We start from the raw sequence: 14,892 nt of genomic DNA, 5'->3' as shown, positions 1-14,892 counted from the left end.
TTCCGAATCCATCATCGCACCATTACTACCTTTAAGTTGAAAACGATATGCTACCGTTGATGGCGAGTTTAGAGCCGACAGTATCGGCTCTTAGGCTCACGTGATTCTGTCGGCTTTCTCATTATCGCCAAGAGGCGACAGAGTCGGTACTTGAGGTCATGTGATCTTGTCGGCTACTCTTTTCGTGTAAGTCAAGGGAGATAAACAGGTCACGATCTCTGTGCACGCCGCATAGACTGTTCCAAGTAGTGTTTTATCGGGAGAGATAATCTAGACATCTTTGAGCATTTGGTACTATCGATTCACAATGGCAATTGGCAAGGCGCTGCCCTCAGAAGAGCGTGTTTCTGAGCCGCAAATTACACATCTTCCCGAAGTAGAAGACTCTCAGCCTGTGATTCTCGAGCCTTATCACGTCGATTTGCTTCCTGAATATGGCTACGTCAGTCGGGAGTATCTTATAAGCGGTGTGGCTGCTGGCAAATCTTATTGCACGCGTCTCCTTCTACGATGCCCCGCTGATTCGAACCAATTCAGTGGGCTAGTCGTGGAAGAGCCATCGCATCTGTGGGGGGGAACAAGCATTTGGCGCCATATAAATCGATGGTTAATGAGAAAAGGTGAGGCCTTGCTTCAAACCAGACCTCGGAAGACATCTAACAGAGACTTTGAACAGGCCATGCGTGGCTGGAAGTTGATTCACAGTCTCCTTCAGCGATTGGGAAAATCAAGAACCTCGATCCCGAACGATATAAAAATATGCACTTCATTCCTGGTCCCCTTGCAGACGAGTTTATGGAGAATATACCATTCCTGACAAATGTCACACGGAAGATGTTGGAGCAATCATACGTTGACTTCAAGGAGAAGTGGTGGCCCGCGACAACTCAATCTCCGGAGATTATTGCAGCGGCTTCCTACGCTCTCCGTTCAGGAAAGTTGGGAATCATAGCCACCAGAGTAATTCTAACAGGTCTCTCCCAAACAGGAGGAGTTACCCGGCGCTTCATTACACACTCATCTCATCTTAGACTGCCCGACGGCAGTCTCCCATTTGAAGCGTATATTCCCTGCCAGTCTGGCGGAGCAGCCCTACCAGACGTCCCAGGAGCCAAGATCATTGAACTCCTTGGCGAGTCAGAATTTCAATCCGTTCGACTGCCGTGTGGCGTCAGCGGCCAGATACTCGGTGTCTCTCATCGACGCGCTGAGAGCGATTCCTTCCGGCTCTATGAGATAGCAGGCATGGCTCATCGCGAATCACGGTATCCTTCGGATATTGACATCAAGAGGTGGTCAGTTGCAGAGCTTCATGGGGCGAAATGGAGTACATTTGCCAATTCGTTCATTTACCACGCTGTGTTTGATGCTATGGATCGCTGGACGAGCAATGATGAATTTGCCCCTCCTTGTAGCTCCACCATGCAAACCATTGGCTTGAGTGATGAGATTATTCGAGATGAACATGGAAATGCCATCGGAGGAGTAAGAACACTGCATACGGATGTGCCGTTGTCTCGAATTGTTGCGGCCACCCCAAAGGGGCGGCCAAACTGGTACTGTGGTAAGTTATCGTCTTGACTGTAATTTTGCTCATAGTTGGCTAATTATTCTACATTAGGTTCTGAGTGGGCATTTGGACCTGAGCTTTTGCAACGATTGTATGGCACGGTGGCCAACTATCGTCGTCTTGTCGGGCTAGCTATCAGCAAGCAAATACGGGCTGGATTTTTACTCCCAGAGGATGCCGAAGTACTCCGCCGCGAAACTGTGGAAAGCGTTAGCTTTTAATATTTCCGTTGACGTCTGGAGTCTCATCTCCCTATTACCCCTGTCAACTACAGCATCTAGAGTTTACGGCCTATCCGCAATTCTACTATTTGCAATAGAGAATAGCGCTGTAGGCAATGCCCTTTGCTAGCCTCTCATAGCCAATATACGATACATCCTACCATCACAAGTTAGTCGGTAGGCATTCAGGATATCGTTTGGCAGTCGGGAATGTTTGCAGGGCGGTGAATTATGCTTTAGGGAGCCTTATATGAAGCCGTTAAATAGACAGAATTGTTACATGATAACTCAAGATCATGATCATGAATAAGAAAAGCATCTTCATAGTTGAGTTCCGCTTTTGCGTGCCATTCATAGACATAGGAGGATGAATTTATATAAAAAGTGATTTATATGTAACTGATTTCTATCTATGTACGAATCAAGGTAGGTATGTACATATATATATATACCAAAAGAATATGTGGCGTGATGAAGTAAAAAACATATCGACATTAGAAGAAAAGGGGAAAGGACACATCATTCCCCATAAAGACATGCTCATTCATTAGAACAGAACGACACCGCAGCTGTTGGGGTCGCTGTCGCAAGTGCAGGCGCTGGGAGCGCTGACCCAACCAGTCAGACGGTTGGCAATGTCACTGGCGTAGCAGTGAGTGGCAATGTTGCTCTGGAGGTCTCCAGTGGAGGAGATGGAGCCCGAGTTGTAGATACGGGCAGCGCGGTAGAAGGCAGAGACGTCGTTGGCGCCAGACTCGTTGATGCAGTTGGCAAGGCCATCACCATCGTTGGTTCCAGCAGTTCCCTCGCTGATCATCTGGTAGATGGTGGCAGAAGGGCAAGGGTTCTGCACATTGTTATTTTCGTTACAGGTAGCCGCGCCGTTGTGGTCCTGCATGAGGCCAGGGTTGCGGACACCAAAGTTGGTGGTCTGAACACGAACGCAGCCGCCAGACTCCTGCATGATGACAGCCAGGATGAAGCGGTGGTCGACTCCAGTCGCAGCGCTTGCTTGCTGGATGCCGTCCCAGATGGCTCCGACCTCAGGGCCGCTGTCGTTGGCCTGGCCGGCAATATTTGCGCAGGAGGAGAACATGGTGTCCTTGTAGTTGTTGAACATGTTCTCGAAAGAGACCCAGCGGCTCTGGTCAGGCCAGCCGGCGCCAGTGCTGCCGTCTCCGAGGTAGAGGGTGTAAGAGTCAACACCATCGCCAACACCGTCAGTGATGTTGGTGTTGTCGAAACGGGCCACGGAGTTGTTGACAGTCTCGCCGGTAGCTCGCTTGGAGTTGTCCTTGGCAGCAGCGGGAGCAGCGGAGGTCTTGGAAGTGCTGCCCTTGCTGGTGCGAGAAGGCTGGTAGTTACCGCCGTTGACCTTCTTGTGAGGGTAGGCGTGCTTAGGCACGGGGTGTCTAGCACCATCGGTGGCAGAAGGAGGATAAGGCACAGCCATGGCAGCGCCGATGAAGAGAGAAGCAATGATAGCCTTGTTGACCATTTTGGCGGATTGGATGGGGTCTTTGGGGAATTGGTCTGTTGGAGATGTCAAAGGACGGGTGGTTGTTGAGGAAAGGGTTGAGAGTGATGATGTTTGACTCGAGGAGCAGAATCACTGCCCATTATATACTCGTCTTGATGCCATGTCAACCCATGAGTACACACTCGAATGCAAACCACAGCTTCCATTTTCAGCAAGTAGGCCTTCGAATCGATACAAGCTCCGTCGGTTCTCCATGTTTAGTTTTGCAATGCATCGGCTTACGCTCTTAGCTCTGTACAATTATAGATGTGTCAGAGTGGCATCGGCCTTGCCATTGTCAGATTGTTTCTCCATAGAGCCCCTGTACTTGAGGCTGTCTTGCTTCCCGGATATCGTTCATTGGGTGTTCTTCAACTAACCGATGCAGCTTGCTAAGTTTGGGGATGGTTTCTACCTAGCTTGTCGAGTTGAACCGTCTCAAGCTGTGCCCACATGGGACATTCTTCTCTTGCTCTGTGGCTCAGAGAGCCCCTTTCAATGAGACTTAGCATTGACAATTGTCCGTTTCTCTCAGAGAGTATTCATTTTAGCGGTTCAAACTTGCCTACGATATCACAGGTGCATTGATGGTTAGTCTAAAACAGGTCCACCGGATTACTATCTAATACTGACTAAAACGGAGTCGGGGATAGTAGCTCGAGTTTTCCGGCGGATATATCGACTGCAAATTACAAGTTACAAAACACGGAGGCTGATGTTTCCGTACCTGTGCTATTGTACCTACGAGTACACGGCCCGACATATTCTGCCTCGGTTGGATAAGGTCGCATTGCCATCTGCATGCTACATTGGACTGCAAAGCTCATACTGTACATGTACTCCATACACGTACCGGGAATCGTTGCATCTGTTTGGCCGTTGAACCAAATGCGGCCGTTCCAAGATCGCAACAGGGCGCGTGCTGCAATCCAGCGGGTCTCGAGGTTCAGGCAACACGTGGAGACTTAGCGCGGCTGTTCGGGGTTTTCTGCGGCCAAACAGTGAGAGGATTAATCCCAAAGCGGCAGGTAATGATGTTGAAACTGTTGCGTTTATAGAAGTTAGGACCTCATCTCATTTTACGCAGGGCAATTGGGCTCCGTCTTGTGCAGTCAAAGGAAGCTAGTCAAAGGAGGTTGTCCAATGTAGTCAACACAAGATGATGCTTGTCCGAGAACGAGAATAGCTACTACACGGAGGAGTCGTAGATTCTCAGCTCAGCGTGCTTTGGAAATCGTCCTGCTGTCTGATTGTCAAGTTTCAGGCTTACTTTATGCGGAAGGCACTGGCAACTGATAGCCGATGCTCGTCGTTTGCTCCACGGGCGCAATTAATCTGCCTTGGCATGCGATTTCATCACTTTCAGCTACGGAGTACATGTCGATGAAACGGCCCTGAATGCAAAACAGCTTGATAACCATTCCTTGCATACATAGGCGAGTATCGAAAATCCCATTAACCCACTGATCTTCCTGTACCTCTCAACTTTATCGACGGTGAGTGCTGATCCGGCTGCATCGAGTTTAGAAAAGGGTTCATCCGTTCTTTATTTCGGCTCCGGGTACTCTATTGGCCACAATTGTGTACGTAACAGTCAGTGTCGCATCAAGCAACTCTGGGTGAAATGTCCGTAGCTTCGGCATTCCCATTCCGTGGCATCGTGAAGCCTCGCCCCATTTAGGGCTGTGATCGGCACTTGACGGCCGCCGCCCCATGTAAGCAACCCATTGGGGATAGCCACACTTGGCGCAGTTGAATATTCCTTGCAGTACAGAGCATTGCCACGAACTGCAAATATGTGGAACACTCAGACGTTGCATGGTAGGACAAGATTGAAAGGCTAATTGTTTACGAGCACTTGCGGCATCAGAAGCTATACATTAAGGCAGAGCGTAGTTGTCCGTCGTAAATGCATCCTACAGCACAAAGATACAAAGATTCCCAATCCACAACCATACATATACGCATATCGCCTCAACATGAAATGTGAATCAGAAACCTGATTCTCATACGTCGTCTTGCAGCCAAATGTGTCCGTGTCGAGTAAGATTTAAGTCTTGCTCAACATGTTGATTGAGAGTGAAACTGTTGTCAGCTTGTGCGCTCCAACGTTACATTATTTCTCATTATTTCTCTCTTTCCTTAGAACGTAATGATTTGCACTCGTGATTACAGAACGACCAGTAGAATTGCCTTGTCAGCATGGTTCTTCAACATTGAGTTGCACTAACCTGTACTATAACATGACAAATGTTACCTGTGGACGGTGAACTCCGGAGAAAGATTCACCCCTGAGTGAATGGCATCGATTTGTTCCAAAGCGCCAGGCTAGGCAGCTGGATCTGGACTGGTAGATGTAGATCTGCAACCACGTAGCCCATTTCGGAAGCTCTCTAACCTCCGGCTGATTTGTAGATTCTTCAGACAAAAAAAGTTCGGCGAAAGTCAGCAGAAGAGATTCAGGCATTTGTAAAGTTTTTTGAGCACCTGTTACTTCCTTGCAAGCATGGACGCTTACTAGTAACCTTTTGTCATCTCAAAGTGCCCGTTTAGGCCACAGACACAAAACTCGTACGCGCAGCTCGGATACCCTATACAAGAGGCGAACTATATGGTCTCTTAGGAGGCATGTCAAGTAAATCCGTAAAAAAAAATTAAGTGAATCTTGTGGAATAAAATGAATTATGAGTCTATATAGCGCGAAATAAGCCGTCGGGGGAAAATGTCTGAAATAGATGTGCCGTGCGATGAACATGGTGCAAGGTATGACAATGTCTTGATAGAGACCATGAGATGTAATGACCGGAGCACTTTAAAGTCATATTTATTTCGACTTCAAAAAAGTTCATGATGTCAGGTCTGACGGGCCTCTGACAACGATAGAAGGCTGATTACTTGACTACCGATAGTGCTATAGTTGTGATTGTGGTTGATGTTGGGCTTCACGGCCATATCGCGTCAGGAAAGTCTCACAATTGTGTTTTTAGACGTCGTAACTTTGAATGGTAATCTCACACTAAAATCACCAGATGAGACATGGCTGCCGCTAGTGTTAATAACATGTCGGGTTTTTAGTTGTGCCGAATTGATGTTCGTAACACATCCCGGCTCTACTTATTTTTTGACATTGCTCAAAACAGGCATAAGACAAGATAGTGATGAAAATGCAGTATGATGAGTCTATCCCAACCAAAAATAAACAAGATAACTGTGAAAGACATATTAAAAAAACACGACATTCTTTTCAAGGCTCCACCCAAGCTTTTGTAACGCAGAAGAAACATTTGCCTCCATAGCCGGGGGGCCACAAACTAACGCCAGCGTATCCTCAAGATCTGCATCAGAGGGTGCAGAAGGTGCTGGAGGGAGGTGTTGTTGGAGACACTCTAATCCAACATGCCCTCGTCCCATTTTCCAGTCTGCGTTCAGTTTATTGGAACTCAGAACATGCCACACATGGAGATTTTCCCTCATGGCATGCGAGAGCTGATCGAGATCTTCGCGAATGAGTATGTCTTCTTCCTCTCGATTGGCATAGATAAGCCACACCTCGACTCGGTTGACCTGTTCAGATGACGCGCGAGCCGAGTACTCGTCTGCAATGGCCTTTAATGTGGACCATATCGGAGTAATACCACTGCCGCCAGCTATCATGGCAAGCCTCCTGATGTTGCGAACGGAATTGTTCGGCTTCCACTGCACCCGACTATCACCGATGTATGTAAAATGACCGATGGGCCCCTTCAGTTCCACCGTCAATTCACTAGTGTTTGTGTTAACTCCCATTTCTTCGAGCAGCATGGTCATTTGTCCTCCTGCAAAAGGAGCACCCTTGTGCGATAACTCGTTTGACGGAAAGTACACTTTGATGAGAAGATCGATGAAGCCACGCTGGGTACTGCCGCTATATGGAGTGTATGCTCGCTGTACGATCACTGTGTTACCGGTTGCCTTGTCAAACTTCTTTATCCGAACATACACGTGCTGTCCCACTGGCAGACCGAGTAGTTGATGCTCATGAGGCAGGGCGAAACGAAAGATTCGCGAGTCATGAGAGACCTCTCTCTTTTGGACCAGAAGAACCTTCTTCCACACCTTGGGTTCCAAAAATGGCTTGGATGGATCATCCTGAGTCTGAGGGCTTGCCATTGCAGATCCCGATGACTCTGAAGTTTGTTCCAGCTTGCCAATGTGGTAATCCCTCAACATTTTCTTGGCATCCATGGAGTGAATGGCCATAAAGTCTTCTGTTGCATCTTCACCAGCTGCCAAACGAATGGACTGCTCTCCACCAGGGTGAGCCAAAAGAAAATCCGTGCCATCATATACGTGGCCTTCAACAACAAACCAAGGCGATGGACCGTCGCTGTCGGCATGCTCCGCGAGCTCGGCTGCAGTAACAAGTCTTGACACTTTGTCTGGGTTTATCATTACGCTCTTGGGATCTTCGTCTGTTTGGGGTCCCCGAGGCTTCCTTGACTCTCCGGCGATAGCGCTAGAAGTTGGGTTATTCTCTCCCAGGCGAGGAAACTTCGGGTTCATCCCAGCTTCCTTCATACGCTGCATCCAACCTCCATTTGCGTTGCCAGGCACGGTAGGATGTTCAAATCGAAGAGTCTGACCATTGTTTTCTCCATGGACTGCGACTCGAAACCACCACGAATTCATCATAGAAGTAGCATTCCAATACATGTCCCGTGGCATGATGCTTAGCGCTTCATCCATTGCTCGAATGGTAATGAACCCGGCATCTCGAACTGCGAGCAGTGATTTGACATCGATTTCAGTCTTCCAAAAGCACCAGGAAAAGCTCATATCTGTCGTGCTCAAATCAAGCTTGCCAAAGTAAGGATGGTGCTCAATTGGATAACTTCGGTACAGATCCTCTGGATAAGTTATGTCACAGAGCCTCCAAGTGTCCCCATCGTCGAGTGTGGCCTCTACTCGAGTTATACGTCGTCCGCCACCGGTGTATGCATATCCCTCTACCGTAATTGTCTGTGCCATAGAGGTATCGGATGCTACTTGCAGTATGTCATTGTGGGCAGGTGAGCAAACTGCCGCGTTTACATTGAGTTCATTGATGATGTATTTGGAATCGTACCACCATTTATCTTCACTCCTTGCTTGGTCTGCTGTCACTGTGGTGGGAAGAAGCTTGTTGTCAAAGAAGTGCAAGTGATGTTGGCTCTCACAGTCTGACACTTCAATTCGTTGGAGCCATTTGACCATACGTCCACCAATCTGGCCTGGAACAACCAATCTAAGGGGGTAGCCGTGATCCGGAGAAAGGTCCTCACCGTTGAGGCCCCAAGATATCAGCATGCTCTTGCTACGGTCCAATGCCCAGCTGAGCCTCTGAGATGTGCCGTATTTTCCTTTGGGAAGCTCGTCGACGCCCTCGAAGATGACATGACGAGCACGTCCAGGGACAGGCTTGTCATAAGAGGGATATGCGGAGAAAAGAGGGTTTTTCGGTTTGCAGTAGGCCAGAATGTCAGCCAAGTATACACCGGTAAAAAGACCAGTGGATACGCCAGCAGCACCCCAATTGAATCCCAGCCCCTTCACTACCATATTTTGCTCCTTTCGACGGTTACCAGCACAGACAAGAGTCACGGGTAGCGTGACAACGGGAAACCTTTCCTTTAGATCCTGAATCGAGAATTCCAACTCATTCTCAACAAGCCCATGAATTCGGAGTTTCCAGTCCTTCGCTTGCTTCACGCTGATTCGTGGTGTATCCCCATGACTTCGGACATAGAACAGGTTCTGAGGAGTAAGGAATCCAGCTTTGAACAATGCAGACAAGGGAGCCTCGACATTACACGGATGTTTCCCCGTCAGTCTAATCATACGAGCATCTCGTGCAATCCAATGGTCAGGTGTTTGAGAGTCGGTGGAGAGTGGTTGGATAGGTTCGGTTTTTGGGATAGGAGGGAGTGAATTGTCATCGTTGTCTGACGTAGAAGAGTGTAACGGAGCGTCATGGACATTTTGAACTGCCTGTAGTTTTGCCGTTAAGCGTGGACTACGGGACTGTGGTGTTGTTGGCACTGATGATTCGGGGGATGATGGAAGTGACGAAGACCAGTCCTCTCCACTCTCAGAGCGAGAGTCTAATACCAACTGGTCTGTTGCCATATTGTTTGGACTGCAATAGACAAAGGAATATGGTGTGGTCCAATTAGAAATGAAAGTTCTCAAGTAATCAAAAGAGTTTAACAGAGATCAGAATGTCAGATCGCGAGAGAATCATCATATGAATCAAAGGCTGCAAATTGGTAGCTGTAGGAGGAGGAAGTACACCGGGACTAATGGTCACCTAAAAGTTGACAATGACCGTATCCTATTATTTCTAGCTAGACTTTGAGACTTTACTGGCCAAATTCATTATAATACCGTGTACAAAACATTACAATCATGCCACCTCAAACGCGAGAGCTAATAACACCATATTGCTGACATCGTTAACGATTCGCATTTCCCCTGGACTATTTCGGCTAAAGCTTCCAGGTTCGACTAAGCCCACCCTAGGGGTTTCCAGTGACCCAACTTTCCCGGTAGGCTTGTGACCAATTATAGTCCAGCGATAACGTCCCAGCAAGTTGGCTGCTTATTTCGGTATTTTCCCATTCGCCTCCTGTATAACAATGGCCAGCCCAGATAAACGGATGGAGCCTTTGCCAGACATGTTGGGAGTACGGACAAGCATACCCCATACTCTTGCTAAATCGCTATCTAGATTGGGTTTCTCCGCGGAACTACTAGCGCGTCAGCTCATGCAGTTAATATGTCAAAGTGTAATAGAATCTGTCCGGACGACAAATAGATAAGTGAATATCATGATCCAGCCTAAGCAAGAGATAACAATAGAGATCTCATCAAATGCGCGCTACATGTGCGTTATCATCACTGCAATCCTACTTACATCAGCAATTACAGCTGATATCTCCAATCTATTCTCTATTAGTGATTATCTACTTGCTCCGGTGGCATCCTGTATCCTGGTTTATCTGACATTCGCCATCCAGCTAGTAGAGATAAAATGATGAACTCAAACTCTTCCGAGGAGATCGGCGGACAAAGCGTATTTATGTTGCTCTGTTCTGAATAAGGATTCTAATCTGTGATACACAAGTCCTCGGAGCGCTCACGTTGCCTTTGTGCTCCCCACCACAAGGAAGTCTGCGCCGTCTCAAGGTCCCGTTGTTGGAAGAGGAAGAAAAATCATGCCCACCTTTTTGAATAAAACTATTCAACTTGCCATAACCGTGTATTTGACTTCTGAATAGGAGTCATGCTTTCTGCAAATATTCCCAGCCTAAAGAGATACAATGAATGGGGTTGTTCGCGCCATCCCACGAGGGTCAGAGTCCCTTCTGCAACGGCCTAAGAAGCGTGCTGCTGTTGTCGGGCTTGGCATGGTTGGCATTGCCTTTATCGAGAAGCTTCTCAAATACGACATTGACAGCGGCCGAAATGAGTGGGAGGTGACTGTTTTCGGCGAGGAGCCTCACATCGCATATAATCGCGTTGGTCTCACACAATACTTTACGAATCGTTCTACCGAGAGTCTTTACCTCAACCCGCTACAATGGTATTCATCACATGCCGAGGGAAAACTCACATATCATACATCGGATCCTGTCATTTCAGTTGACAACCACGCCAAATCTCTCAAAACCGCCAATGGGTTACATTTTCAATACGACGAGTGCATCCTTGCCACCGGTTCTAACGCGGCCCTGCCACCGTATATATCGCTGCAACAATTCCAGAATACCAGAGGTGCTTTTGTCTACAGAAAAATCAAGGATCTTGATGATATCATCGGGTATGCAGTGAATGCACCCAGCGTCATTGGGCGTCGTATTCGCAAAGCGGCTGTCATTGGCGGCGGCCTCCTTGGCTTAGAAGCGGCCAAGGCTCTCCTTGATCTTGAAGAAGTAGACCAGGTTGTGTTGGTAGAGCGAAACCGCTGGGTACTTAGTCGCCAGCTTGATCAAGAGGGTGGAACGCTGGTACTGGAAAAAGTCAAGTCTCTTGGTGTTGAAGTTCTGCTTCAGGCTCGAGTACGGAATCTCTTGTGGAATGATGAGGAGAGGCTCACTGGCCTCCTTCTTCAGGGGAACGATGGGCTACCGGACCAAAAGTACGAAGTCGACATGGTTGTATTTGCGGTCGGGATTAAACCTCGCGATGATCTCGCCGGAAGTGCTCCCATAGATGTATCCACCCGGGGCGGCGGATTTATTGTCGACAATCACCTTCGGACCAACCTACCGCACATCTATGCTATTGGAGAGTGCGCCAACTTTCTCAACGAAACATTTGGTCTGATTGCTCCCGGTGTCGAGATGGCTGAGGTTCTAGCCTTTAACTTGACGGAAGGACCCTACCACAGCATGAGAGAGATGAAATCTCCCAACATCAGCACCAAACTCAAGTTAATGGGAGTTGATGTTGCTTCCTTTGGTGATTTCTTTGCGGATCAGGGAAAGATAAGCAGACCACTGCCAGGAGCAATCAGTGCTCATGCAGCTCGCAAGGCTCAATCAACGCCGGCGACCCCAGAAGAGATAAAGAAAAAGGTCAAAGCATTGACATATCGGGATCCTTTCTCGGATGTTTACAAGAAATACATCTTCACGGCAGACGGCAAATACATCCTCGGAGGCATGATGGTTGGCGAGGTAAAAGACTATGTCAAACTCGTTGGCCTGTGTAATACAGGCAAACCCATCGAAAAGCCTCCAGCCGAATTCATCATCGGTGCTGCAAAGGAAGGAGAAGAGGAAGGTGATGATTTGCCCCATGATGCTCAGGTCTGTAGCTGCCACAATGTTAGTAAAGGTGACATTGTGGAGTGCGTCAAGACCGGTGGTATTCGTTCTTTTGGAGAGATGAAATCTTCAACAAAGTGCGGAATGGGATGCGGAGGTTGTGTGCCTCTGGCAACCAGCATCTTCAACAAAGCACTCAAGGACGCCGGTGTCGAAATCTCCAACCATCTCTGCAAAGATTTTGCCTACTCACGCCAGGAACTATATCAAATCATCAAGTTCAGAAAACTCAAAGATTTTACCACGGTGATGAAGACCGTTGGCACAAAGACCGACGGCCTTGGCTGTGAAGTTTGCAAGCCGGCGGTGGGATCAATCCTTAGCTCCTTATACAACGAGAACATCATGAAGCCTTCACTGCGACAAACGCAGGATACAAATGATCGATACCTCGCCAATGTACAGCGTGACGGTACTTACTCAGTTGTTCCACGTCTCCCCGCTGGTGAGATTACACCAACAGGACTCAAGGTCATTGGAGAGGTCGCGGAAAAATTCGGATTATATACCAAGATCACAGGTGGCCAGCGCATCGACATGTTTGGTGCAAAGAAGCAAGATCTTCCCCAAATTTGGGAACTGCTTGTCAATGCCGGCTTTGAGAGCGGCCATGCCTATGGCAAGGCACTTCGCACAGTCAAATCATGTGTTGGCAATACTTGGTGCCGATTTGGAGTCGGCGATTCAGTCGGTCTAGCTGCTGAAGTTGAGAATCGCTACAAGGGCCTACGGGCCCCTCATAAATTCAAGGGCGGTGTATCTGGATGCGTCCGTGAATGCGCCGAGGCTCAAGGCAAAGACTTTGGTCTCATTGCGACGCCGAAGGGATGGAATGTCTTCGTGGGTGGTAACGGGGGCGCAAAACCTCGCCACGCTGAACTACTCGTTGAAGATGTTACCCGACGAGAAGCGATCAAGATACTTGATCGCTTCCTTATTTTTTACATTCAATCGGCTGATAAGCTGGAGAGAACAGCTCGCTGGATTGAAAAGCACCCCGGCGGTCTCAAGGGCCTCAAGGAAGTTATTGTTGACGACAAGCTTGGCATATGTGCCGACTTGGAAAAGGAAATGGAAATACTTGTTGGTTCATATCACTGTGAATGGACCAATGTTGTCAACAACCCAGAGCGACGAAAGGCCTTTAAACAGTTTGCCAACACAGATGAAACACAGATCGTATCAGAGAAAATCACTGAGCGGGCGCAGGAACGCCCTGTAGACTGGCCTGAGGACAGCTCACCTCTTCATTTCAGTCTGTTAGATATTGCTAAAGATGCCGAGTGGGAATGGCGATCTATCTGCAAACTTTCCAACTTAGACCGCCAGAGCGATGCGCCAACGTCAGTAACTGTCAAGTATGGCGAAGTTCAGTTGGCTGTGTGGAACATACCTGGCCGTGGTCTACGCGCATCACAAAATATGTGTCCTCATAAGAAAGCGTTTGTGTTATCGGACGGCCTAGTGGGCGAGGATGAAAAGGGCCGAGAGTATGTATCCTGTCCATTACACAAGAGGAATTACTTGTTGAATCCCAATCCCGCTGAGGGAGGCGGAAGCTGCTCGGATCCCGATTACTCTATTATGACCTTTGAAGCCAAAGCAGATGAGGAGAGTGACGATGTACTTCTCTATCTTCCTCCTATAGAAGCACTCGATGCAGTACTGTCAACAACAAAGTGGATGCTACGGAAAGCAGGTGAAGAGTTGAGACTCTTAGCGAAGGATGCAGACCAAGCGGTTGAGATTGTAGAGCCACTTCCACTTGGTAAAATGATAGATCCGCTGTCAAGCGCGGCTCTGGCAACCCCGATTAAAGTTTGTGGTGGTAGCGGCGCGCTTGATTGGTAGAAATGCTGACTTACCCTGAGCTTGAGGGATCTCGTCTGCTCGGGGTAATTTTTTATTTTACACTTTAATGTCGTATTAATGAGGGCTTCATCTTTGCCGTAATATTGGTATCTGTCATAGATGTAAATGAAAATGGGCATAAGATACAGAGGCTTATTAATTCTCTCTAACCCTATTTTCACTGTAGCTTCGTTACCGGAGAGTACAGTTTCACTGATGACTGCGTACAGTATGGATGGCATAGAGACTAAACAGACGTTTTGTAATACTGGCTGTGAAAACTAAAATATCAGCACTACCTACCTCTTCTTTAGTTCTTGGCTCTCCTTATCTCTTTTCTACGGGAACGAAATTACTTATCAGTCCAAATTTCCACTACCACTACTACGACTTAGCTCTCCTAAGCCGGCATGGATTTGTTGTTCAACCCGCTCACTAGCCTATCACCGTATGTTCTCTTATCAGTGCTACTACAACCTGCTCTTCACCCCTCCCTGCGATGATCCCGGAACATTCAGGGTAAACTTTGGCGGGGAGTTAGGGACTCATACCCTCGATTACGTGTCAAGAGGGTGTGAGGAGGATCGGAGATTTTACACCCATGTAGATATGCTCTGATGGAGGTGTCCTAGTCTTTGCCCCTGATAAAAGGGTACTATGTTACTACCCGTCGTGAGGACTGTCCACTTTAGAGTTGGATTTTGCATCTCCGGTTGGATTATATCTGTATCAATAAGCGATAAGCACTCATGTCCTATTCCAGGCTCTTATCTGCCTTTGGGTTGTATCTCAGATGAGTATTCTATGATCTTTGAAGTACCATATCACAGGCCTGGGCTTGCTATTAAGATGTGATACATAGAATATTTAAGTCGACGATGATAT

At 47.9% G+C, this 14,892-nt stretch overlaps 4 protein-coding genes across 4 annotated transcripts; 2 read left to right on the top strand and 2 right to left on the bottom strand.

Annotated features, from left to right (window-relative positions):
* Positions 1-307: 307 nt before the first annotated feature.
* Triagg1_7711 (uncharacterized protein) lies at positions 308-1,791 on the top strand (the record flags this gene model as incomplete). Its single annotated transcript, XM_062902477.1, has 3 exons — positions 308-620; positions 677-1,564; positions 1,622-1,791. The coding sequence occupies 3 exons, from the start codon at positions 308-310 to the stop codon at positions 1,789-1,791; spliced, it is 1,371 nt and encodes a 456-aa protein (XP_062753297.1).
* A 547-nt stretch (positions 1,792-2,338) lies between these two features.
* On the bottom strand, positions 2,339-3,289 carry Triagg1_7710 (uncharacterized protein; the record flags this gene model as incomplete). The annotated part of the gene is made up of 1 exon (XM_062902476.1): positions 2,339-3,289. One exon carries the CDS (start codon positions 3,287-3,289, stop codon positions 2,339-2,341), a length of 951 nt encoding a protein of 316 aa, XP_062753296.1.
* A 3,243-nt stretch (positions 3,290-6,532) lies between these two features.
* Positions 6,533-9,454, bottom strand: Triagg1_7709 (uncharacterized protein; the record flags this gene model as incomplete). The annotated part of the gene is made up of 1 exon (XM_062902475.1): positions 6,533-9,454. The coding sequence occupies one exon, from the start codon at positions 9,452-9,454 to the stop codon at positions 6,533-6,535; it is 2,922 nt and encodes a 973-aa protein (XP_062753295.1).
* Positions 9,455-10,647: 1,193 nt separating this feature from the next.
* Positions 10,648-14,007, top strand: Triagg1_7708 (uncharacterized protein; the record flags this gene model as incomplete). The annotated part of the gene is made up of 1 exon (XM_062902474.1): positions 10,648-14,007. One exon carries the CDS (start codon positions 10,648-10,650, stop codon positions 14,005-14,007), a length of 3,360 nt encoding a protein of 1,119 aa, XP_062753294.1.
* Positions 14,008-14,892: the final 885 nt, after the last annotated feature.

Source organism: Trichoderma aggressivum (assembly GCF_033847375.1).
Source record: "Trichoderma aggressivum f. europaeum strain CBS 100526 chromosome Unknown scaffold_035, whole genome shotgun sequence".
Taxonomy (NCBI): Eukaryota; Fungi; Ascomycota; class Sordariomycetes; order Hypocreales; family Hypocreaceae; genus Trichoderma; species Trichoderma aggressivum.
Note: the sequence above shows the minus strand (reverse complement) of the source record. Positions and strands in the feature narration are given on the sequence as shown.